This window comes from Leopardus geoffroyi, chromosome B4, assembly GCF_018350155.1.
Source record: "Leopardus geoffroyi isolate Oge1 chromosome B4, O.geoffroyi_Oge1_pat1.0, whole genome shotgun sequence".
NCBI classification, from domain to species: Eukaryota; Metazoa; Chordata; class Mammalia; order Carnivora; family Felidae; genus Leopardus; species Leopardus geoffroyi.
This window is the reverse complement of record NC_059341.1, coordinates 75,006,570-75,031,333: the sequence shown is the minus strand read 5'-3', so window position 1 is coordinate 75,031,333 and position 24,764 is coordinate 75,006,570. Positions and strand designations below refer to the sequence as shown.

The window sequence follows — 24,764 nt, the reverse complement described above, 5'->3', positions numbered from 1 at the left end:
AACATTCATCTACTGGTGCCTAGTACTCATCCTCCTTACAGACCTCTTCAGAGGTATTCCAGGCAGTCAAGTGGGAGACAGAGTCAGAAATGTAGGAGTGATCATATCCCAGGGTCTGGATCTTAGCTTTGCTAAGGAGGGAGGGGCAGATTTAAGATCTAAAGCTGTCCCAGACTGTGCTAGGTTGGGTTTTTACATACATTTTGCTCAGTCTATTAGTTATTTCTATCTTTACCATTTTAATTTTAGCTGGGCAACTAAGGCTTAGGTGAAGCCACATTCTCAGTAAGTAGCAGAACAGGGTTACAAAATTTAACCCCTTTCCTCTGGCTAGAGTGAGCTTGGATTTCTAGCAGTATTGACTCATTTATGTGTTTGTCATTCTTTCAAAGAATACTTACGAAGGCCTATGATAGAGGTTACTAATTTCCCTTCAATATCTGCTCTCCTCTTGTTTTTCCTGAATTGTTTTTAGATGAGCAACATGACTTCCGAGAGTGAAAACTTCTCTTGCAGCCAGGAGTGGCCATGTGTCTAAGTCCTGGCCAGTGGCATGGAAAAAGGAGTGTTTTAAAGGTCACTATTCCCACTCTGCCCCTTCCTGCTGTCTGGATTGCAGATACGATGGCTGGAGCTTAAGCATCCATCTTGAGCCACCAGGGAAGCTATATGCTGAAGATGATGGAGCCATAAGGTTGAAGGTGCCTGGGTCTGACACTGAAATTATCATACCTATGGAGAAATAGGTTCTACTTACATAAATGGGTTAGAAAAAAGCTTAGGGCAGAAAGCCACCACCATGGGGCGAAAGCACCCGAGGCTAGGTAGCGAGATACTATAACGGGATCATGAGTAAAATTCCTTTCCATCTGACACCAATGTACCTGATCACAAACTCCACTTGCCCCCAGGCCCTTTGCTTCTTATACGAGTTAATGATTACTATCTGATAGTTTTCTTCACATTCACCATGTATGTAAGATCTTGAGAGCTCAAAAAATATGGAGATGAAACTTCTGTGGGGGGCTCTTGTCTCCTCCCACACATTAGCCTCTTTCATATTCAATTCTGCATCCACTCTCTTGCTGGACAAGAGAGAACTCCAGACTCAAAGTCTGTGACAAATACCAACCCTGGATTGCTCATATTCAGTCTTCTTTTATTTGAGAGAGAAATATTCTCTCATGTTTAAGCTACTCTTATACTGGGCTTTATCTCACATGCAATTAAACCCCATACATAAATTGTTTTATTTATTTTTCAGAGAGAGAGAGAGAGAGCACACAAGGGACACAGCAAGGGAGAGAATCTCAAGCAGGCTCCACACTGTCAGCGCAGAGCCCGATGTGGGGTTCTACTTCATGAACTGTGAGATCATGACCTGAGCTGAAATCAAGAGTTGGACGCTTAACCAACTGAGCCACCCAGGAGCCTCTAGTATTCCTTTTCTTAAGATTCGTATTAACTTTCAGAGTGTTTCCTTATTTAGCTATTTTGAAGATGTCAATAATTTTTTCAGACATTAACACCACTGACAAAATTAACACCATTCATAATCATTAATTGCAGCATTTTACTCTTGCAATAATAAACATTTATATATACTTCCACTCTTAGAAATTCAACATATAGAACACATAGAGACACCTTTTTGAAAGTGACTATTCAGATATTAACAATAAGTGCAACTGAGATGACTGGGGTTTGTTTTCCCTAAAAAGAAATTAATTAATGAGACATAAAAGCATAATTTACCAACGTTGTTGAAAACTATTTGAAGACATGTCAACAGAAGTGGGGAAGTCCGCACTCTAGAAAAGAACTTACAATGGCCCATGTCTGGGCTCACAAGAGAGAAGGTGGTCATTACAGGCATAGCTGTTTTTGGTAGAACAATGTGAGCCTCAGAATTAGGTAACAAAGGCCATCAAGACCATTTGATTTAACTCCTTTCACTTTGCTTCTGTACTCACTAAGAAATTGTCTATTATGTGACTTGAGAGGAAGAAAAATAGGAGGGAGGATTCACCCAAGGGTCTATGAGGTTTTACTAAAGGAGCCAGCAGCCCCCATCCCTCTCATCTCAATTGACTCTGGTAGAATTCATTTAAAAAAATAGATTGCTTTTGTTAAGAACATCCATAAATCAATATCTGTTTTAAAATGATTTATTATAATTAAAAACACAAAACCAAAAGGATCATTTCATTGGTAAATATGTTGATGATACACTCGATGATTTGACTATTATGATGTGAAAATACAAAGATACTATATAAATATACAGTGGGAAAGATGAGCTAATGATCTGCCCTTGTAAGAGAGGACCCCAGGGTGGGTTTTCGTTGATGATTATCTGGATTAGTGGCTCCCAGTCTTAAATGAACAATTGTATCCTGTGCTTTAAAAAATCAGGATTCCCAGGCTGCACTGGGAATTAAATCGGAATCTCTGGGGACAAAATCTAGAAATAAGAATTTTTTTTTTTAAATGCTCCATAGATGATTTCAAAGTTCAGTCAAGCCTGAGAGCCACTGAACTGGATTTTGAGGCTAATGTCTGAGATCACTGAGTTGTTTCGAACTGACAGGTTTCTTTGCTTCCGTTTGTTTTCATGGACTTTTGAAATTATTTTTGTTTTACAATTTTAGAGTTGCCCTGAAAAATTAAAGAAAGCTCACTCATACAGGAAGCAGACGCAAGAAATGTTAAAGGGTTCACATTCTTTCTTCTTTGTAAGCCAGGGCACTCTAAAGAGAAACCTTAGTACTGACACATGACCAAGAAAGACTCAGAGTCAGATACACTTAGAAAAGCAGAGTTTACTCGCAAAGGTGAAGAGAGGCAGACTGAAGAATCGGTTTGTCAAATAAATACAAGTACTTACAGGAAGCAAAACAAAACAACCTTGCACATTCGTCAGAGTTACAAGATTACACAGTCTGTTCAGATAGAGAAACAGTAACTTTCTCAGATGATTATCGTACTTACAAAGGTCGTGACCTATAGACACCCACAGGGCAAATATTCAGGATGAAATTATCTTGAGGGGAGTCCAAGGAAATAGTCAAGGAGTTATTATTTTGACAATCAGAACAAGTCAGGATGATTGCAGATTGGGGGTTATCTCCCGTGAAGTTTAGTTATATTGGAAGCAGGCAAGGCGTCAGATTCGGCTTTAACGCACCTGTTAATTCTCTAAGAACCGCGCACTGTATCTGACCTTCTGCGCATGCTCCGCCCGGACGCCAGGGGGCGGGGCGACGGCACGCGGGGTCTTGTGGGAAAGCTCAGGAAGGCGGGGCTCGGCGTGAGTTGCTGCGAGCCTGGGATGCCGGCCTTGCGGGCAGTAACGGCCTAGTGAGGTGAGCCGGCCTTGTCGTTATCGCCGGCTTTGGCAGCCGACGGGGCTTTTGGGGTCGCGTGGCTCGAAGGGGGCGCGCGGCCGTGGGTCCCGGGTGAGGCGGAGGGCGTGAGGGCGTGAGGGCGTGAGGGTGGGCGGCGAGGGCGCGGCGGTGTCCAGGGTAGCGGCGTCCCGGGTGAGCGTTCCGGAAGGGGATTGCTCCGCGCGCCCGGGTCTGGACGGCCTGCTCTGCTGACCGTCCCTCCATCCCGGCTGCCCGGGGTACTGGGCGGGTTTGCGGTGGTCGGACCACAGATCCACTCTCCCGAGAGAACTGCGGTGGGGCACGCCCCCTGTCGGCGTCGGTGTGCAGTGTTCGCTCGGATATTGAGTGTGAAAGCGATACGTCCCGCGCTAGAAGTTTCTGGGTGCTTGCTCCGACTCGAGCCTCGTCGCAGGTACCGTTGGGAGCCATTGCGCCTGCGGGAGCAGCAGAGGTGATGAATGAAATGGAAAAGGGTTTCGACGCTTTGCAGCATCACAGTGGCTTGCTGCGGCTTTATTCCTATTTTTGAGCCCCCAGCAAAGCACTATACTGGTTTCGCTTTATTTTGTTTTTTTAAATGAGATCTACATATGTGATCAAACATGGGCACTGCCTGAAAAGAATCTTAAACTTAGTTTAGGTTCTAGGGCCAGGCTAGGGGTCAGAAGACCTATCTGCATTTGCAACCGTTAGAAAACTAATTTTTCTAATTTCTCTCTCTCCCTTTCTACTTCCCCACTCCTCTTAAGCTTTGAGTTCCCTCCCACCTTTTTGGGAACTTTGTCCCATCACTCACCCTTTTTCCTAGATCTTATCTTGTTTCTCTTCGCCAGACTATACTCCTGAGCAATTTTAGATTGTTACAGAATCACGCTAATCCCAATATAATCTCATTTACTCAGCATCTCATTTTATTTCCACTTTTTCTCTAAATCTCAATAAAATTCTTAATCTTTACATGACCAAATATAATGCACTTTCATTACTCTTAGATGATCTTTGTGTCATTTGGCACTGCTAACCTCTCTCACCTTGAACTCTTAAGAATTCTGTTCGGTGAAATTACTCGCCCAAGTTTTCCTACCAACTCTTTAGTTGTTGCTGCCTAGTTTTTCCTATGTGTGTTGGCATCTCTTCCTCTGCTTGTTCCCCAAATGATAGTGTTTTCCAGGTTCCAGTCCTTCCCCACCCAAACCTGTAGTTACAGTGATTAAGCATGTCCAAATCCATGATTGCAATTTCCACCTTTATGCTAGCGACACTCAAATTTGTATCTCTAGCCCTGTGTGACTACCTATAACTACCTACTGGTTATATCCTGATCTTCCATAAGCACCCAGTTCAGCATATCTCAAACTGAGATATTTGCCTTTCCTCTTGTCCTCCAATCCTGAAACTTTTTCCTTTTCTTTCTTTCTTTTTTTTTAAAGGTCTAAAGAAAAATTTTTTAAGTAATCTCTACACCCAATGTGGGGCTTGAACTCATAACCCCAAAATCAAGAGTCACATGCTCCACCAACTGAGCCAGCCAGGTGCCCCCTTTTTTTCCTTTTAAAATTGTGATCCAGACTCAAAATGGCACTACTCATTTAACCAGGCTCCCAAGCCAGAAATCTAAGACACTGGTTAAGTCCTCTGCTCCCCCACTCCTTATATGAATCAGTCATCAAGTATCTTTTATTTTCCCACTATAATGCTTTTCACATAGCTTTCAGACCTCATGGCATGGCATTTCAAGACCTGTCCCATAGCCACCTTGGCCTTCTCTCTCATCATTCTCTTAGTCCTTCAGTCTGCTTGCCCACTTCTCCATGGTTAATCACTTGGCTGGCCTATTTGAAGCTTAGCTAGTTACAGCAACTTTGGGGACTCTTTCCTTGAACCCACCACCCTACCCACCATCTGATTTATGCCTGTCCTTTGGTGTCAGTCCCACAGCATCTCTGTGTACCTCTATTTAGCACAGTTGCTCTCAACCAGGAGTTAATTATGCCTCCCAGGTGACATTTAACAATGTCTGGAGCACTTTGTCACAGTCTGGAGGGGAGGGGGAATACCGCTACTAGTTGGAAGAGGCCAGAGATGTTGCCAACCATCTTACAATGCGTAGGACAGATCTCCTACCACAAAGAATAATCTGTCCCAAAATATTGATAGCCCTAAGGTTAAGAAACCCTGCCTAGCCTAATATTTTGTTGCTCAGTACTTGATTATTTTGCTTCCTTCTCCACTAGACGTAAGACCTTGTCTTGTTTTTACAGGGCCTGTCACATAGCAGAAGTTCAATAAATTTTGAAAAGGAGTAAAGGAGATAATTAGGATTAATTTATAAGCTAGAGATGGGCAAACAGTCTGCTACCATGGGCTACTTGCTAATTTCAGTGATTTCCTCATTGCCTTTCATTTACATTGATTGCAGCAACTCCCAGACTTGCCTGTTTTTCATTTGTTCATTCAGCAAACATTGATTCATCTAAAAAATAATATACTGATGTTTTCTTTCTTCAGCATCACTTTAGGCTCTCCTCTATGTTTTTTGACCATTTATGAAGTGGTAAAAAATAATTAGCTAAGCTTCAAAAAAATAAACCAAATATTTTTGTTTAATTCTTGTCAGAGATTGGTTGGTCAAAACTCTGCAGGCCATAATGACTTCAACAAATAAAGCAATTGAATTACAACTACAAGTGAAACAAAATGCAGAAGAATTACAAGACTTTATGAGAGATTTAGAAAACTGGGAAAAGGATATTAAGCAGAAGGATATGGAACTAAGAAGACAGAATGGTGTTCCTGAAGAGGTAAATTTCTTAATTAAATCCTACTTTAGCCTCTAGCATAACTAGTTTAAAGAGAAGTAGAACCATTAAAAAAATTTTTTTAATGTTTGTTTATTCTTGAGAGAGAGAGAGAGAGACGGAGCACAAGCAGAGGAGGGACAGATAGAGCGGGAGACACAGAATCCGAAGCAGGCTCCAGGCTCTGAGCTGTCAGCACAGAGCCTGACACGAGGCTTGAATCCATGAAGCATGAGATCATGACCTGAGCCGAAGTCTGATGCTGAACTGACTGAGGCACCTAGGTGCCCCAATGCACAACTTTTTAAAATGTTTTGTGAAAATACTGAATTTGAAGTGATTTGCTGCCTGTTGGCATTCTGAAAAATTCTGCTTTTTAAAGTCTTTGTAATTATTTATATTAACTACATGAAGACATTTTAAGACTTAGCGAATAGTTCTTGAAAGGAAGGCCATGTGATAATTCTTAAGGTAAATGAGTAACATCATACAATATTTAGTGTGTATATATATTATACAGATCATATCTAATTATATATTTCATGATATGTTAACATACACTATTAGCGTAAAATGTAGATGGTACAACCAAACGTTTTTCTTAAGAGTATGCATTTAAATATGGATAGCTTTTTTGTACTAATGATGTAGAGGCAGTTCAGTTTGCTGTTGTACTACTGTTAATTCATTATAGTAAGGCTGAAGATCAGGCAGGTTTGGAAGTGTGCATTTAGGATTGCAAATTAAATGTATAATGAAACTTTCTAGATACTAACTTTTCTTGTGACTAAACAATGTTCAACATTTGTCAGAGAATGAATTTAACATTTCAGGCATGAATTATTATAAGTGAAGATGGTAAATTGATGTTTTTACATAAAAAATAAAAAGTACTTTCTACTTGAAGGTATAATTTAGTGAGAATTTTAAACATTTTTAGTTACACAAAAATGTAATTAATATAGCAGGGCTTAAAACATTGTGTGTGTTTTTTTCCCCTGTCCCTAGAATTTACCTCCTATTCGAAATGGGAATTTTAGGAAAAAGAAGAAAGGCAAACCTAAAGAGTCTTCTAAAAAAACCAAAGATGAAAACACAAAAAACAGGATAAAATCTTATGATTATGAAGCATGGGCAAAACTTGATGTGGTAAGTTAATCTACTCTTGTGCTTCTTAGTATTTGAATAAAATTATCTTAGAGTTAGCTAAGAGTCATGGGTTAAATGAAAAATAAAGTTCTTATGCCTGTTTTTGTCATTTGGATTGTTTTATGTGGATACAAATTCATTCATAGTGCTCTTCAATTTGCTACATTATTTTTTTCTCCTGCAGCCCTCTTTCAGTGTATAGTGGCTAAAACAGCCAGTGTTCTTTTCTTTTTTTCCTATTTTTTTCTATCTTTTTTCTCTTTTTGCAAAAATAATATGTAGAGGTCCAGTGTACTCTTCTTCCAGTTTACCCCAGTGGTTATATCTTCCTTAACTACAGTGCAGTATCAAAACCAGGAAATCAATGTGGTATAATGTATGTATAGTTCTGTGCCATTTTATCCCATGAACACTTGGGTAACCACCATGGCATTTAGAACTCAAAAATATTGCATCGCCACAAAGATCTCTCTTGTGCTGTCCGTTAATACTTGCACCCACATCCCTCCTCCCCGCTGTCTCTAACCCCTAGACAGCCAGAATTCTAAGATAGTAATAACTCCCAGAAAAGAAGGACTCTGCTGTATGTTTTTATAGACCGAAGGACCTAATACTGGCTGAAAGGGAATGTCTTAGTGTCTAGTCTTGGGGCTGTGGCTATGGGACAATAAAAGTAGGCCTATCTTGATCCCCAGAGGATGGGCTTCACCCTTCTAGATGAGGGTAAATCTGTTTGCCTCCCATCTCCCACACGTAACACATGGTGTAACTGGAAAATTACCACCAGTACTCTGCCTCCGAACCCTCTGCGTAGTGCTTCAAGCAGCCATCATTAGGTCAGCCTGTGAAAGGCAATCTGTTGGTCAGCCTTATTCTAGACTCTCACCCACCTTAAGGGTTGACTTGGTTTGATTGATCTGAAATATATATTCCTTTTTAGTCTCTCTGAAAGTGTTAATGTAATAGTCGATTTATACAAAAGAGTAAGTGAAGATATATGGTCTAAAGCATAATAATAAAATGAATATGTAAGCCCACCATGTAACTTACAGAGAATTTTTCAGTCCTGTTGAAGCTACCAGTGTGCTCCTTTCCTACCCCATCTTCTTTTCTCCCCCTCTGCTTCCATAGATAACCACTCTTGTGATTTTTGTGTTTGTTATTTTATTTGCACTTTACTGTTTAACATTTTTATTTGAGGTTATACATACAGTAAAGTGCAAAAACCTGAATTTTTGCTCATATATATACTTGAGAAACCACCATCCACATCAAGATATAAGACATTTCCAGCATCTCAGAAACCTCCCTTTTCAGTTGATTGCCCCCCAAAGGTAGCTGCTGTTGTGATCTCTAATATTTTAGATGAGTTTTGCCGGTTATGGAATTTCATATAAATGTATCATATAGTATACACTCTTTTTGTTTAGCTTCGGTTGCTAGCATTATCTGACATTGATCCGTATTGTCAGTAGCAGTAATTTGTTTTTTTCATTGCTGATCAGAATTCCATTGTGAGAGTATATCACAATTTGTGTATCCATTCTTCTGTTGACATACATTTGGGTTGCTATTATGAACCTGTTATGAACATTCTTGTATGTGTCTTTTGATGGATATAAGCACCCGGGGGGAATTTGCCAGGTCATACTTTATATACACATTTAGTTTTAGAAGATACTGCTTAGTGGTTTTCCAAATTAGTTGTATTTTTCTTAATGAAACCAAGGCTAATTGACTCAAGATGGAGCTGGCACTATTAATTAAATAGTTTGCTATCTGTTTCAGTATTGTCCTGATGTAAGAGAAGTATGGTTTTAGGTCTTGGATTTATTACTGTGGGAAATGATACTTTCTGAACATGACTTTTACTCTGCTGAGTATTATATAGTCCACTTTGCATTTTTTGTGACCTTACCCCTCATTATGTAGCCTTTTCCTTTTCATAAGGTGGTATCTTATAATGCTTTTTCTTGAAAGACATCATCTCAGATCATTACCTAGAGAGGTGCTTTCTACACAAACATTTGTTCATTCAACAGATACTGATTGAACTCCTGCTTTGTGTGGTCAATGCTGTCATGATGTACTGCATTGCTTGATGTCATTTTAGTGTATCTGTGCAAGATAATAGGTGTTTACTTACCATCCGCTCTAGTTCAGATCTGAGCATCCTGCTTTAGTGTCCTGCTGCTGGTGGTGTTATACACATATAAACATAGCAGGAATGGATAATCTTGTCTCATTAATGTTGGTAGTAACACACAGCTAAGCTTCAGTCTAACTCTTAATGTTCATTCAGTGTAACTAAGCATAGATTTTATTTTTTAATTTGTCAATACTTTTTTTTTTTTACATAAAATAGTATGCTGTTTGTTAAATGCAAAAACGATTTTGTTTACATAATTGAAGTTTTTGTTTAAATGAGCTTTAGTGGGGGTGCTTGGGTGGCTTAGTGGGTTAAGCATCTGACTTCGGCTCAGGTCATGATCTCACCATTCATGAGTTGGAGCCCTGCGTCGGGCTCTGCGCTGACAGCTCAGAGGCTGGAGCCTGCTTTGGATTCTCCCTCTCTCTTTCTGCCCTCCCCCACTCACACTCTGCCTCTGTCTCCCCAAAATAAATAAAAACATTAAAAAATATTTAAATGAGCTTTAGCGAACTCTTTAACGCTTACTAGTTTAAAATCTCTTTGTAAAAACCATTCTTTTATCATATATGATATATTTAAAATATATTGATGGGGTTTATGAGATGATTTATTACCATGAAAGTGTGATCCCAAAGAGATTGGGAATTGCGGGACTAGTATAATACATATTTTCTTTGATAGTCTGCTATATTTTTGGAATTCGCCGAGAAACAGTATAACAGCCGCTGACAGAGGAGTCAGATTTGCCTGGGTTCAAATCCTGACTTGACCACTTATTAGCTGAGTGATGTTGAGTTAACAAACTTCTGTATTTCAGTTCCTTGCAGTGAAAAATGGGTAACTATACTTACCTCATAGGTTTTTTTGACGATTAGGAGTTACTGTGTTCTACAAGCAGTTTTTAATGTTTTAAGATTAAGGAAGGAAAAAGGGTTTTAGTAAAAAACACTCTCTTGGCTGTTGGCTGTTTATTATATTAATTTGGGGTTATTTGCAAACTTTGGTTATGTCAAGCTAATACCTCACTACTAATAGTTTGTGACTTAGTGGTGTTTTGTGGACCCTATTGACTTAGCTTACTTTATGTGTTCAAAGGTAGATTCTTTTTTTTATTTTTATTTAAAAAAATTTTTTTTTATATGTTTTTTTTTTCAACGTTTATTTTTATTTTTGGGACAGAGAGAGACAGAGCATGAACGGGGGAGGGGCAGAGAGAGAGGGAGACACAGAATCAGAAACAGGCTCCAGGCTCTGAGCCACCAGCCCAGAGCCCGACGCGGGGCTCAAACTCACAGACCGCGAGATCGTGACCTGGCTGAAGTCGGACGCTTAACCGACTGCGCCACCCAGGCGCCCCAAAGGTAGATTCTTTAAGTGGTTTGGATCTTCGTTTTCTAAGGGTACATTTTTCTCTGGATATAATCCTAACCATGAAGGGTTATTTGGGTTGAAACCAACCTTAGACCTTTAGGTCTTTAGGTGATAACAACCTAACTTCTATTGAGTGTCCTTTTTTTTGTTTTGTTTTGTTTTGTTTTTTTAAATGTCTTCTTTATTTTAATGGTCATGTAGTTATGAACACTAAGTTTTCCTACTTACAATTTCAGGACAGCATCCTTGATGAGCTTGATAAAGAAGAGAGTACCCATGATTCTGTGTCTCAAGAATCAGAGTCAGAAGAAGATGGGATTCATGTAGATTCACAAAAGGCTCTTACTCTAAAAGAAAAGGTATTGTTTAGGTTAGCATTAGTTTCCTTCATGTAAGCAGGATATGTAGAAAATCACATGGCTCCCAGTATTTCTTCAACATAGTTTGGGGGGTATTCAAATTTTAAGTTTTTATTGGCTGTACCCATATCAAGAAACAGTAGAGCTTATTGATTAGGAATGTATGCTCTGAAACCAGATTACATGGGTTCAGATCCTGTGACAAGTTCTTTAAATTGCTTGTACCTCAGTTTTCTTAACTGTAAATATCAGATTAATATTATTAGTAAATTTCAATGGATTATTATGAATATTAAGGGAATTATTATATGTAAAGTGCATGGACTGTACAGAGAGTCGTTTTAGGATTTTTTGTAGTAGACAAAAGTAACTTAAAATCAGCATGACATGAGTATTAAATTCCACTCCTCCATATCACAGGCCATCTTTGGTTACTTTTTGGAATGTTAAACATCCCTCTTTGGAAGAGCCTTGTTATAAAACTAATAATGCTTTTTTCAAAAAGATGGAACTCTTTTCATATTAAACTTCATCTTGATGCCTTTCTTTTGTTACATTTCTGTGGGTTATTGTCAGTAAAAATATATAGTGCTAGGTGTGTTACTCATTTTTCTACCAGGGCTTTTGGATTGTGCCCATACAATGACGATATAGTGAATTATCAGCATTTGTTGAAAGACCGTTTTGCTTAATTCTCTTTTCTTTACAGTTAACCTTGATTATAGAGCTAATGAGTTAGAAAGCTATGCATAATATTGAAAGCAAATGTCTCTGGAATTCTGTGCCAGTATGTATCTGACTCATATGCTTTTTCAGGGCAATAAATACTTCAAACAAGGAAAATATGATGAAGCAATTGAATGCTACACCAAAGGCATGGATGCTGATCCGTATAATCCTGTGTTGCCAACAAACAGAGCGTCAGCATACTTTAGGTTGAAAAAGTAAGGCATTTCCATAATGTTTGTGAATATTTTATGTGTGTATCGACACTGATTTAAGAAAAGAATCTTTCATACACCCAGGCAATGACATAATATTCAGAGATAAAAAGGCATGAGTTACTAAGCCTTGAAAAGTTGTAGAGTGGGGCGCCTGGGTGGCGCAGTCGGTTAAGCGTCCGACTTCAGCCAGGTCACGATCTCGCGGTCCGTGAGTTCGAGCCCCGCGTCGGGCTCTGGGCTGATGGCTCAGAGCCTGGAGCCTGTTTCCGATTCTGTGTCTCCCTGTCTCTCTGCCCCTCCCCCGTTCATGCTCTGTCTCTCTCTGTCCCAAAAATAAATAAACGTTGAAAAAAAAAAATTAAAAAAAAAAAGAAAAGTTGTAGAGAAACTCTAGACACATATTTCTTCTTTTTTTTTTTAATAGTGTTACTGACTTTTTATTCTCATTACTAAGCATAGTAAAACAAACCTACAATCATTTGCTTTCATTATAATTTCTTGAACAAAAGAGCATTTGGCAGTATTAAGGACATAATCTTAGAGCAGTCTTTTAAATGAAATCAATTTGGCTTTATAAAAATTTCCCACATGGCCTTTCTTTTCCAGATTTTCAACATAAAGTGGTAAAAACTTGTCCCAAATTTTGGCATTTGCATGCAGAGTAGCATTTGGGAACCATACATCATAAAAAAGATAATTGTCATCTTCCCTTGAAAGTGGGGATGGGGTCTTCATTTTTTTTTTTTTTTCTTCCAAGTTTTTATTGAAATTCCAGTTAACATACAGTGTAATGTTAGTTTCAGGTATAGAATGTAGTGATTCATCACTTACATACAACACCTGATGCTCATTACAAGTGCACTCCTTAATATCCATCATCTGCTTAACGTATCCCCCCACCCCAGCCTAACCCATCTCCCGTCCAGCAACCCTCAGTTTGTTCACGAAAGTTAAGAGTCTGTTTCTTGCTTTGTCTCTCTCTCTCCCACCCCAGTTCATTTGATTTGTTTTCTAAATTCCACATATGAGTGAAATTATATGGTATTTGTCTTTCTCTGACTGATTTATTTCATTTAGCATAATACTCTCTGGCTCCATCTGTGTTAACGCAAATGGCAAGCTTTCATTGTTTTTGATGACTACGTAATATTCCGTTGTGTATAGATACCATATCTTCTTTATCCATTTATCAGTTGATGGACATTTGGGCTCTTTCCATAATTTGGCTATTGATAATGTTGATATAAACATCAGGATGCATGTATTTAGTATTTTTTAATCCTTTGGGTAAGTTTCTAGTAGTGCAATTGCTGGAATTTAGGGTAGTCCTCTTTTTAACTGTTTGAAGAACCTCCATCTGTTTTCCACAGTGGCTGTACAGTTTGCCTTTCCATCAGCAGGGTAAAACGGTTCCCTGTTCTCCACATCCTTACCAACATCTGTTGTTTCCTGCATTGTTAATTGTAGCCATTCTGACAGGTGTGAGGTGATATCTCATTGCAGTTTTGATTTGTATTTACCTGATGATGAGTGATGTTGAGCATCTTTTCATGTGTCTGTTAGCCGTCTGTACGTCTTTGGAGAAATGACTATGCATGTCTTTTGCCCACTTCTTCACTGGATTATTTGTTGTGTTGGGTGTTAAGTTTGATCAGTTCTGTATAGATTTTGGTAACTAAACCTTTATCAGATATGTCATTTACAGATATCTTCTCCCGTTCTGAAGATTGCCTTTTAGTTTTATTGATTATTTCCTTTGCTGTGAAGAAGCTATTTTTTTAAATGTTTATATATTTATTTTGAGAGAAAGCACAAGTGGAGGAGGGGCAGAGAGAGAAGGAGAGAGAGAATCCCAAGCAGACTCCACCCTATCAGTGCAGAGCTCATCACAGGGCTCAATCCCATGACCATCAGATCACGACCTGAGCCAAAATCAATAGCCAGATGCTTAACTAACTGAGCTACCTAGGTGCCCCCAGAAACTTTTTATATTGATGAAGTCCCAGTAGTTCATTTTTGCTTTTGCTTCTCTTGCCTCAGGAGACATGTGTAGTAAGAAGTTGTTATGGTTTAGGTCAGAGAGGTTGCTACCTGTGTTCTCTTCTAGAATTTTAATGGTTTCCTGTCTCACATGTAGGTCTTTCATCCGTTTTGAATTTATTTATTTTTGTGTATAGTGTAAGAAAGTAGTCCAGTTTCATTCCGCATGTTGCTATCCAGTTTTCCCAACACCATTTGTTAAAGAGGCTTAAAAAAAAATTTTTTTTTTAATGTTTATTTATTTTTGAGACATGGGAGAGAGACAGAGGGTCAGCTTGGGAGTATGAGCATGGGAGAGAGAGGGGACACAGAATCCGAAGCAGACTCCAGGCTCTGAGCTGTCAGCATGGAGCACAGTTGGGGCTCGAACCCACAATACATGAGATCATGACTTGAGCCGAAGTCAGATGCTTAACCAACTGAGCCACCCAGGTGCCCAGAAGAGGCTGTCTTTTTTCCATTGGATATTCTTTCCTGCTTTGTCAAAGATTAGTTGGCCATATATTTGTGGGTCCATTTCTGGGTTATCTATGTGTCTGTTTTTGTGCCAGTACCATACTGTCTTGATGACCACAGCTTTGTAATATAACTTGAAGTCTGGAATTCTGATGCCTTCAGTGTTGCTTTCTTTTTCAAGATTGCTTTGGTTATTTGGGGTCTTTTCTGGTTCCATATAAATACTAGTCTTGTTTGTTCTAGCTGTGTGAAAAATGCCGGTAGTATTTTGATAGGGATTGCATTAAATGTGTAGATTGCTTTGGGTAGTATAGACATTTTAACAGTATTTGCTCTTCTAATCCAGGAGCATTGAATGTTTTTCCACTTTGTGTTGTCTTCAATTTCTTTCATCAATGTTTTATAGTTTTCAGAGTACAGATCTTTTACATCTTTGGTTAGGTTTATTTCTAGGTATCTTACGATTTTTGGTGCAGATGTAAAAAGGATTCCTTCATTACTCTTTTCTGCTGCTTCATTATTGGTGTATAGACATGCAACAGATTTCTCTATGTTGATTGTGTATCCTGCGACTTTACTGAATTGTATATCAGTTCTAGCAATTTTTTGGTGGAATCTTTTGGGTTTTCTGTATGGAGTATCATGTTATCTACAAATAATGAAAGTTTGATCTCTGCCAATTTGGATGGCTTTTATTTCTTTTTGTTGTCCGATTGCTGAGGCTAGGGCTTCCAGTGCTGTGTTAAATGACAGTGGTAAGAGTGGACATCCCTGACTTGTTCCTGACTGGAAGAGGACAAGCTCTCAGTTTTCCCCATTGAGGATAGTATTAGCTGTGGGTTTTCTGTATATGTCCTTTGTGATGTAGAGATATGTTCCCTCTATCCCTGCTTTTTTGAGGATTTTTTCATCATGGATGGATGTTGTACTTTGTCAAATGCTTTTTCTGCATTTATTGAAAGGATCATATGGTTCTTTTGCTTTCTTGTATTAATGTGGTGTATCACGTTAATTGATTTGCAACCATCTTTGCAGCCCAGGAGTAAATCCTACTCGATCGTGGTGAATGATTTTTTTAATGTATTGTTGGATTTGATTTGCTAGTATTCTGTTGAGAATTTTTGCATCCATGTTCATGAGGGATATTGGAGCTTAGTTCTCTTTTTTAGCAGAGTCTTTGTCTGGTTTTGGAATTGGGAATGCTGGCCTCATGAAGTGAATTTGGAAGTTTTCATTCCATTTTTATTTTTTTGCAATAGTTTGAGAATAATAGGTATTAATTCTTCTTTCAGTGTTTGGTAGAATTCCCCTGGGAAGTTGATCTGGCCCTGAACTTTTGTTTATGGGAGATTTTTGATTACTGATTCTTTGCTGGTTATTGGTGTGTTCAAGTTTTCTATTTCTTCCTGTTTCAGTTTTGGTAGTTTATATGTTTCCAGACATTTTTCAATTTCTTCCAGTCTTTCAGTTTGTTGGCATATAATTTTTCATAGTTTTTTTCTTATAATTGTTTGCATTTCTGTGGTGTTAGTTATTTCTCCTCTCTCATTTGTGATTTCATTTATTTTGGTTCTTTCTCTTTTCTGTTTGATAAGTCTGGCTAGGAGTTTATCAGTTTTACTAAGTTTTTCACAGAATCAGCTTGTGGTTTCATTGACCTGTTCTGGTGGTTTTTTAATTTCTGTATCCTTTATTTCTGCTGTAATCTTTATTATTTCCCTTTTTCTGCTGGCTTTGGGCTTCATTTGTTCTTTTTCTTGTTCCTTTAGGTGTAAGGTTGGTTGTTTATTTGAGTTTTTTCTTGTTTCTTGAGATAGGCCTGTATTGCTATATACTTCCCTCTTATGACTGCTTTTGCTCCATCCCAAAGGTTTTGGACCGTTGTGTTTTCATTTTCATTTATTTCCATGTATTCTTTTATTTCTTCTCTGATTTCCTGGTTGATCCATTCATTCTTTAGTAGCATGTTGTTTAACTCCATGTATTTGTGGTCTTTCCAAATTTTTTCTTGTGGTCGACTTCAAGTTTCATAGCATTGTGGTCAGAGAATATGCATGGTATGATGTCTCTCTTTTTGTGCTTGTTGAGGCCTTATTTGTGACCTGGTATGTGATCTCTTCTGGAGAATGTCTCATGTGCATTTGAAAATGATGTGTATTCTGCTTTGCAATGAAATATTCTGAATATACTTGTTAAGTCTGTCTGGTCCAGTGTGTCATTCAAAGCTATTGTTTCCTTACTGGTTTTCTGCTTAATCTTTCCATTGCTGTAAGTGGGGTGTTAAAGTCCCCTACTGTTATTGTATTATTATCAGTGAGTTTCTTTAGATTTGATATTAATTGTTTTACATATCTGGTGCTCTCATATGGGGGCATAAATATTTATAATTGTTAAGATCATCTTGTTGGATAGTCCCCTAATTATGATATGGTGCCCTTCTTCCTCTCTTGTCTTTGGTTTAAAATCTAGTTTGTCTGGGGGCGCCTGTGTGGCTCAGTCAGTTAAGTGTCCCAATTCTTGATTTGGGCTCAGGTTATGATCTCATGGTTTGTGAGTTCTGGCTACACAAAGCCTGCTTGGGATCCTGGGAATCCTCTCTGTCTCTGTCCCTTGCCCGGTTGCACACATGCGTGCACTTTCTCTTTTGAATAAATAAACTTAAAAAAAATAAGCAAAATCTAGTTTGTCTGATATTGCTACTCTGGCTTTCTTTTGACTTCCATTTGCATGATAGATGGTTTTCCATCCCCTCATTTTCAGTCTGCAGCTGAGTCTCTTATAGAGAGCATATACATGGGTCTTATTTTTTTTATCCATCCTGACACCGTCTTTTGATTGGAGCATTTGGTCCACTTACATTTAGAGTAATTCTTGATAGATATGAATTTAGTGTTATTTTATTGTTGTTTCTGGAGATTTTCTCTATCCGTTTCTAGTCTTTGTTGCTTTTGGTCTTTTCCCACTCAAAGAGTCCCCCTTAATATTTCTTGCGGGGCCGGTTTAGTGGTCACGAACTCCTTTAGTTTTTGTTTGTCTGGGAAACTCTTTATCTCTCCTATTCTGAATGACAGCCTTGCTGGATAGAGTATTCTTGGCTGCATATTTTTCCCATTTAGTGTGTTGAATGTATCATGCTACTCCCTTCTCGCTTGCCAAGTTTTTGTGGAGAGATCTGCAGCTTGGCCTTATGGGTCTTCCTTTGTAAGTTAGGGACTTCTTTTGTCTTGCTGCTTTTAGGATTTTTTTTTTTTTTTTTATCACAGTATTTTGCAAGTTTAATTACAATATGTCTGGTGTTGGCCTGCTTCTGTTGATTTTGATTGGAGTTCTCTGTGCCTCCTGGATTTGGATGTTTATTTCCTTTCCCAGATTAGGGAAGTTTTCAATTATTATTTCCTCAAATAAACCTTCTGCACCCTTTTCTGTCTTTCTTTCTGGGACTTCTATGATACAAATATTACTACATTTGATGGAATCACTGAGTTCCCTAGTATTCTCGTGATCCATAATTCTTCTCTTTTGTTCAGCTTTATTATTTTCCATTATTCTATCTTCTGTATCACTTATTTGTTCCTCTGCTGCTTCCATCGTTGTGGTCATTACATGCAGTCTGTTTCAAATCTCAGTTCTTGCATTTCTCATTTCTGACTGTTTTTTAGCTCTTTTGTCTCTGTGGTACGGCTGTCCCTGATGTCTTTCATGCTTTTCTCAAGACCACCAAGTATCCTTTTAAGTGTTGCTTTAAATTTTCCATCAGGCATATTACTTATGCTTTTTTTCCATTAGATCTCTGTTCAGGATCTTTTCTTGTTCTTTCTTTTGGGATGAATTCCTCCATGTTGGCATTTTGTCTGAGTCTCTGTCTTCTTCTCTGTGTTAGAAAAGCCTGTTATGTTTCCTGCTCCTGAGAGTCATGGCTTTGTGAAGAAGAGGTCATATAAGTGTCCAAGGCCTGGAGCTTCGGGAAGTGTCTCTGGTGTGTGCTGCATGCACTCTGCTGCTGGGTTTTGGCTGCTCTGTCTTTCAGGTCAGTCATCTGCAGAGGCTCTCCTTGCCTGCAGTGGGCAGTGTTTGCATTAGCCAGAGTATGGGGAGTTTTAACTAGGTGTGCTTTGGTCCACTTATTAAATGAGACCTAAGTCTACTTCCACTAGAACGAAAGCTTTGCAGAACTCTATGGCCAGTAGATGTGGTGCATGCAGAGGTTTCTGCTGGCTTTCTGAGGAAGGGGCCCACTGCTCTGCGACTTAGGCACTCTTGCCTGAGAAAAGCAGTGCCAGTGGAGCACAGGTGGGTGTGACTTGGTGTGAGCAGGTAGGGCAGCCAGTGTTGGCACCGTGTTGTTTACTGAAGTTGGTTTATGCTGGGTGGTAGGGGAGGGAACTGGTGTCAGCCAGCTCCTTTGTCCTCGGAGAGGGGTCTCTGTGCTCTCGGGGAAGCATTCCAGAAGAGCAAATAATTTTCCCTTGTGCATCCCCAGTGGTTTTCAGATTGCTGGTTTCATGCTCTTTCCATGTTGCCTGCCTGGAACAGTGCAGTGCACTTTGGGCTCTGTTGTAGCCAAGGCTGCTGACTTTTAAAACTCCAGACTTTAGGGACCCGGTCTGGTGGGGACCCTCGCTGGTCTTCTGGAGGAGGGTCTCACTGTGCTGGGATGGATGCAGTTTTGACCAAGAAGGGCAATCGCTGTAGCTCAGGGTCATGGGATTTGGAGCAAAGCAGGTTAAATAGCCAGTGTCTGGGTTAGCTGCCCTCAGTCAGTGTCTCTGTGCCTACGCTGAGAGGTGTGGGGGGATGGAAATGGTTCTTTCATCCCTGGAGAGGCCCCTTTTTGAAAGCCACCTCTCATAGATGTGCTCCAAGAAGAGGGAACAATTTTAGGGGATCCTCAGATCACTGTACTGTCTGCCCCAGGGTTGTTTGCCTGCCTGCCCTCCAGGAGTAGGGCAGTGCCCTTCAGGGCTCTATCCCAGCCCTGCCCTATGACCTCTAAAACTTCTGGCTTTGAGCCCTGCTGGTTGCAGAAACTAGAAAATTAGTCCCTTGTTTTCCAAACCAGTGGCTTTGGGGAAGTGTTCTCCCCGTACGTTTCCCGGTGCGCTCTCCTCTCTCTTATCTTTCTTCACCACCAGGGCTTCCTCCCTGTATCCATTTTCCTGGTGCTGGATTGTTGGTTGCCTCCTTTCTTTCACTCTTTCCTTTTCTTCTCCCTCTTTCCCCCCCTGTCTCCCTCCCTACCACCCTTTTCTCCCTTCCTTAAAGCAGTGATAATGTTGACAGTTTTGTAGGTTTCTTGGGGTTGGGTCACAGGATGTATATATATGTTCTACTTACATGGTGATGACCAGTTGTACAAGTAATGCAAAGGTAGTTGTATAAGTTTATGTTCTCATTAGGAGTGTGTGTGGATGCTTGCTCCGTGTCTTTATCAACACTGGTAGAATCGGGCTTCTTAATTGTTTTCAGTCAAGTGGGTGCAAAATGGTAATTCACCTTGGTCTTAATTTGCATTTCCACAACTGCTAATGAGGTTGAACATCTTATATATTTATTTGCCACCTGTATTCCTTTGTTTCCCTGTGAAATGCCTGTTTTGTCTTTTGGGCATTTTTCTGTAAGTCTGTTTTTCTATTGATTTTTAAGAATTCTTTCGGGATACTAATCCTTCAGTGTTTTGTTTACAATAATTATTTTCCCCCATTCTGTAGCTTTTCTTTTTTTCTTTCTCTGTGAAGTATCAATGAGCAGAAATTCTTAATTTTAATATATTTCAGTTTATTGATGTTTTTTTTTAGAGGTTAGCACTTTAAAATATATAATTTGTTACAACAATAGTTTCCCATGCTGAGCTCATAATAGTCTTCTATATTTTCTTCTAAAAGTTTTTAAGTTTTTTTTTTTTTAATTTTTTTTTTTTCAACGTTTATTTATTTTTGGGACAGAGAGAGACAGAGCATGAACGAGGGAGGGGCAGAGAGAGAGGGAGACACAGAATCGGAAGCAGGCTCCAGGCTCTGAGCCATCAGCCCAGAGCCCAACGCGGGGCTCGAACTCACGGACCGCGAGATCGTGACCTGGCTGAAGTCGGACGCTTAACCGACTGCGCCACCCAGGCGCCCTAAAAGTTTTTAAGTTTTAATTTTCATGTTTAAGTCTTTATGTATGCTGAAGGTAGAAGTCTAATTTCATATCTTTTCATATGACTATTTCAGTCAAGTCAGTCTTATTTATTGAACATCCACACTTTCCCCATGGATCTGCAGTGCCACCTTGTCGTATGCTTAGTTTGCATGGATCTCTTTTTCTTTTTTTTTTTTTTTTTATATTTATTTACTTATTTTGATAGAGAGGGCAAGGAAGGGGCAGGGAGAGAGAGAATGCCAAGCAGACTCCGCACTGTCAGCACAGAGCCTGATGTGGAGTTCAGTCTCATAAACCATGAGACCATGAACCGAAATCCACTGAGCTCAACCCACTGAGCCACCTAGGTGTCCCACATGAATCTCTTTTTTCATCATTCTGTTCTCCAGTTGATCTGTTGCCTATCCGTATAACTCATTCCATACTACCTTTAATTGCTATAGCATTATAATAAGTCTCCATATTTGGCATAGGTCATGTATTCTTACCTTATTATTTTTTGGGAATGTCTTGAGTATTCTTGGACTTTGGCTTATCAGTGTAAATACCGGAATCATCTTGTCAGACTCCTTGAAAAATTCTGTAGGTATTTTGATTCTAATTGCTTTGGATTTATAGATCAGTTTGGAGAGAATTGTATTGCTATGGTTTTGTGACTTAGTATAAATCATGAATATGATACATCTTCACTTACGTCTTTAATGTTTTTGAAGACAGTCTTCAAATGTTCTGCATATGGGTCTTACATATCTTTTGCTAGATTTATTTCTGTTTTTTTTTTTGTTGTTGTTGTTGCTTATCTTTAGTAAAGCAGTCACCTTGCAAACTTTCATTATTACTAACAGTGTCTCCAGATTGTTTTGAGTTTTTTAGGTAGACCATCACATCATCTGAGTTTTGTTCCTGTTCAGTCTTTTAGCTGTATATTTCTTTCTTGTGAAATTGCATTAGCCAGGACCTCTAATACAATACTGACAGAAAGCAGTGGTAGTGGGCATTCTTTTTCCTTTAGAGGGGATGTTATTTACATCTCACCATCATGAATTAATGCTTTTCAGTAGCCTTAAGTAAATAAAAGAAGATGGTATTTCAGAAACAAATTTTGAAGTTTTGGCTTGACAAATGAATATTATTAACTTCAACTTTTTTAAATTGCAGATTTGCTGTTGCTGAGTCTGATTGTAATTTAGCAATTGCCTTGAATAGAAGTTACACCAAGGCTTATACAAGACGAGGTGCTGCTCGATTTGCTTTGCAAAAGTTAGAGGATGCCAAAAAAGGTATTAATATTTTCATCTTATTATTATCTAAAACACTCTTTAATAGTTTAATTTAATAGATGCTATACAAAGAATACTAGGTAATCACAGTTACTACCCTCAGAGAGCTTTCTGTATTTGAAGAAATCTCATTTTTGCTACTTTGGGAAGGAATGCATTATTTGCCACCAATCAGACTTTGGTTCAAAATCTTACTCCACTGTGTATTAGCTATGTGACCAAGGGGAAGGTTGTGGGTCCCCTATGATTTTCAGTTTTTCAGCCGTAAAATAGGGATTAAAGCATCTTGTTGGATATCGTGAGGCAGAGAGGCACGGCACATAGAGTCCTTGACATGTTTTTCTTCATTTGTAAAGTCTAAGCCTTTTGTTACTCCATAAAATAAGTTTGTGTACTATAAATCATAAAATTTGAATAAAGTTGATAATCTAATAGGATTCTGCTGTTTCTGGTTTTAAGATGTACAACTTAATGATAGTAAGTGTCCTTCCTGGGGCTGGTGGAAGAGGGTGATTTGTCAAGGGATTCTGTTAGGATTTTGTTTGTCTTGGTGGAGAATGGAGATAGTCCAGTAACCTGTTGGTTAGTATTTCTTGGTTCCTCGTAATTTTGCTGTAGGATGCATGCCTGTTTGTCACATGTAGCAAATGATTGTTGTATGGAATTTTTTAATATCTTGTCTTTCACATATTCTTTATCTTCAAATTTACTTAGATTATGAAAAAGTATTAGAACTAGAACCAAATAACTTTGAAGCAACAAATGAACTCAGGAAAATTAATCAGGTAAAACATAGTTATTTAAGTGCATTACTTAACGTTTATTTGATGAAGTAAAGGTTTTTGCATAGTCTTTGTACCATAGATTACTTAATATAGACTTTTTCTAATTTTAATTCTTTGTACTGTACAGTTTTACTAAACAAATTTGCAAGCTAGAGGAAGTAGAATAGTATTTCAGGATCTCTTGGAATCATCAGTTTAAAAAGTCGTCTGAGAGACACCTGACTGGCCCACTTGGTATAGAGTATAAGACTCTTGATTTTGGGGTTGTGAGTTGGAGCCTCACTGTTGGTGTAGAGATTACTTAAAATCTTCAAAAAAAATCACTGGAGGTTTTTCAACTCCTGCTGCTTTATTTTTTCCCAGATGACAATTATTTTTCTTTATCCCCATAATTTTTCTTTTTGGCTTGTGCTTTTATTTCTGTACTAAGTTTTTGCATATTTCTTTGATTTTGTTAGTTTTAAGTTGTTCTGTCTTTATAGTTTATATCTTAGCAAAAACAATACTAATTTTTTAACAGTAAGAAAATACTTAAACATTTTTTTGTCAAATTATACTGTACAGTTACATATTCCTTTCACTTTGCTGTTGAATCAGAGTTATAATTATTGTGCCATGCATTGAAACTTTGAGAAAAAAGTGACAATTGGGGAAAATCAGCTTTTAAATATTGCCATTACTTGTATAGCACATAAAATCTGTTGATAAATATATCAACTGTCTTATAATTGTGAACTGTGTTATATATTTTTGTATTTTGTCTGAGGTCAAGTAATGACTATGAATATGAAGTTTGAGAAATTTGGTGATGTCTTGATTATCCGTTTATTTTTGAAAATAGTTTCTAGGATGGTGCCTGGCCTGTGTAGAATTTCAGTAAATATTTGTTGGATAAATAAATGAACAACTACCATTAGTGATTTTAATTGGAATAAGATGTGTATTAAATTTATTATGTATTTGTTTTGTTTTGTAATTTGAATTAGATTTTGAATTAGAGTAAAAGATATTATTTCAGTATTAATTTGAAATGTGGTAGAAATTCTAATATATTTGAGTAATTTAGTATTTCACAGTGAAATATGTATGCATCTTGTATTACTTGTTTTATTTTAGTGGACTACTGTGTCTCCTAGGCTTTAGCATCCAAAGAAAATTCATGCCCAAAGGGAGCTGATACGATGATTAAGACAACTGAAGAAGAGAAAAAGCAAATTGAACAGCAACAGAATAAGCAGCAGGCCATTTCACAGAAAGATCTGGTAATCCAGAGGGATTTCAACATACATATGTTTTGTTGAATTTGCTCTTTGTTTCTTGTTCATCTGTTTCTGTCTTCTCTAATATTTAAATTCTTCAGTAGGAGTTGCAAATTACACTAAAAACCTCTGGAGCTTATAATTCAAAACTTGAGTAATTGATGACTTGGTACATAATTTAAAAAAAAAAAACATAGTTTAGGGAGCAAATTACTCTGATTATTTTAACATATTTACATATAGATGTAAATTTAGCATAGAAATAAGTTACAGTTCATTCTTATATATAATTATTTTTCCACTAATTCACACTAGACTGTTTCTGATAAATTCGTTTAGAAATCGTGAGTTGAGATTTAATTTAATGTGTCTGTAGTTTTTCATGGACCCACAGAAGATTTTTAATAAATACTTATGGAATGATTATTGATTGTGATAAGCCTATAAATGAATGTTACAGGGTAATCTGGTATGCACATTCTAATATGGTTTAATTTATCCTGTGTTTAGACATGTTAATGTTACCAAAGAATGAACTGTACAATTTTGGTACTCTGTCCTTTCACAAAAATTACTTGGGTTATGAAATTCTATTGTGCAACCTTTGGTATAACTAGAGTATAATATTTGAGCCTATATTA

The 24,764-nt window shown here is 38.2% G+C and overlaps 1 protein-coding gene and 1 long non-coding RNA gene across 3 annotated transcripts in view; one reads left to right on the top strand and one right to left on the bottom strand.

Annotated features, from left to right (window-relative positions):
- The window catches only part of LOC123591385, a 36,884-nt gene extending 33,656 nt beyond the window's left edge, over positions 1-3,228 (bottom strand). The window contains exon 1 of one of the 2 annotated variants that reach the window (XR_006709292.1): positions 2,992-3,228. This is a non-coding gene — a long non-coding RNA (uncharacterized LOC123591385). The remainder of the gene's footprint in view (positions 1-2,991) is intronic. The other variant, XR_006709290.1, reaches the window with a different exon arrangement.
- Positions 3,229-3,252: 24 nt separating this feature from the next.
- RPAP3 (RNA polymerase II associated protein 3) overlaps positions 3,253-24,764 on the top strand; it is a 43,564-nt gene continuing 22,052 nt past the window's right edge. The window contains exons 1-8 of the mRNA XM_045465650.1: positions 3,253-3,365; positions 6,007-6,190; positions 7,196-7,336; positions 11,096-11,218; positions 12,035-12,162; positions 21,958-22,079; positions 22,794-22,864; positions 24,001-24,126. Coding sequence (XP_045321606.1) covers positions 6,038-6,190; positions 7,196-7,336; positions 11,096-11,218; positions 12,035-12,162; positions 21,958-22,079; positions 22,794-22,864; positions 24,001-24,126 — 864 coding nt within the window. The 5' untranslated portion in view covers positions 3,253-3,365; positions 6,007-6,037. The remainder of the gene's footprint in view (positions 3,366-6,006; positions 6,191-7,195; positions 7,337-11,095; positions 11,219-12,034; positions 12,163-21,957; positions 22,080-22,793; positions 22,865-24,000; positions 24,127-24,764) is intronic.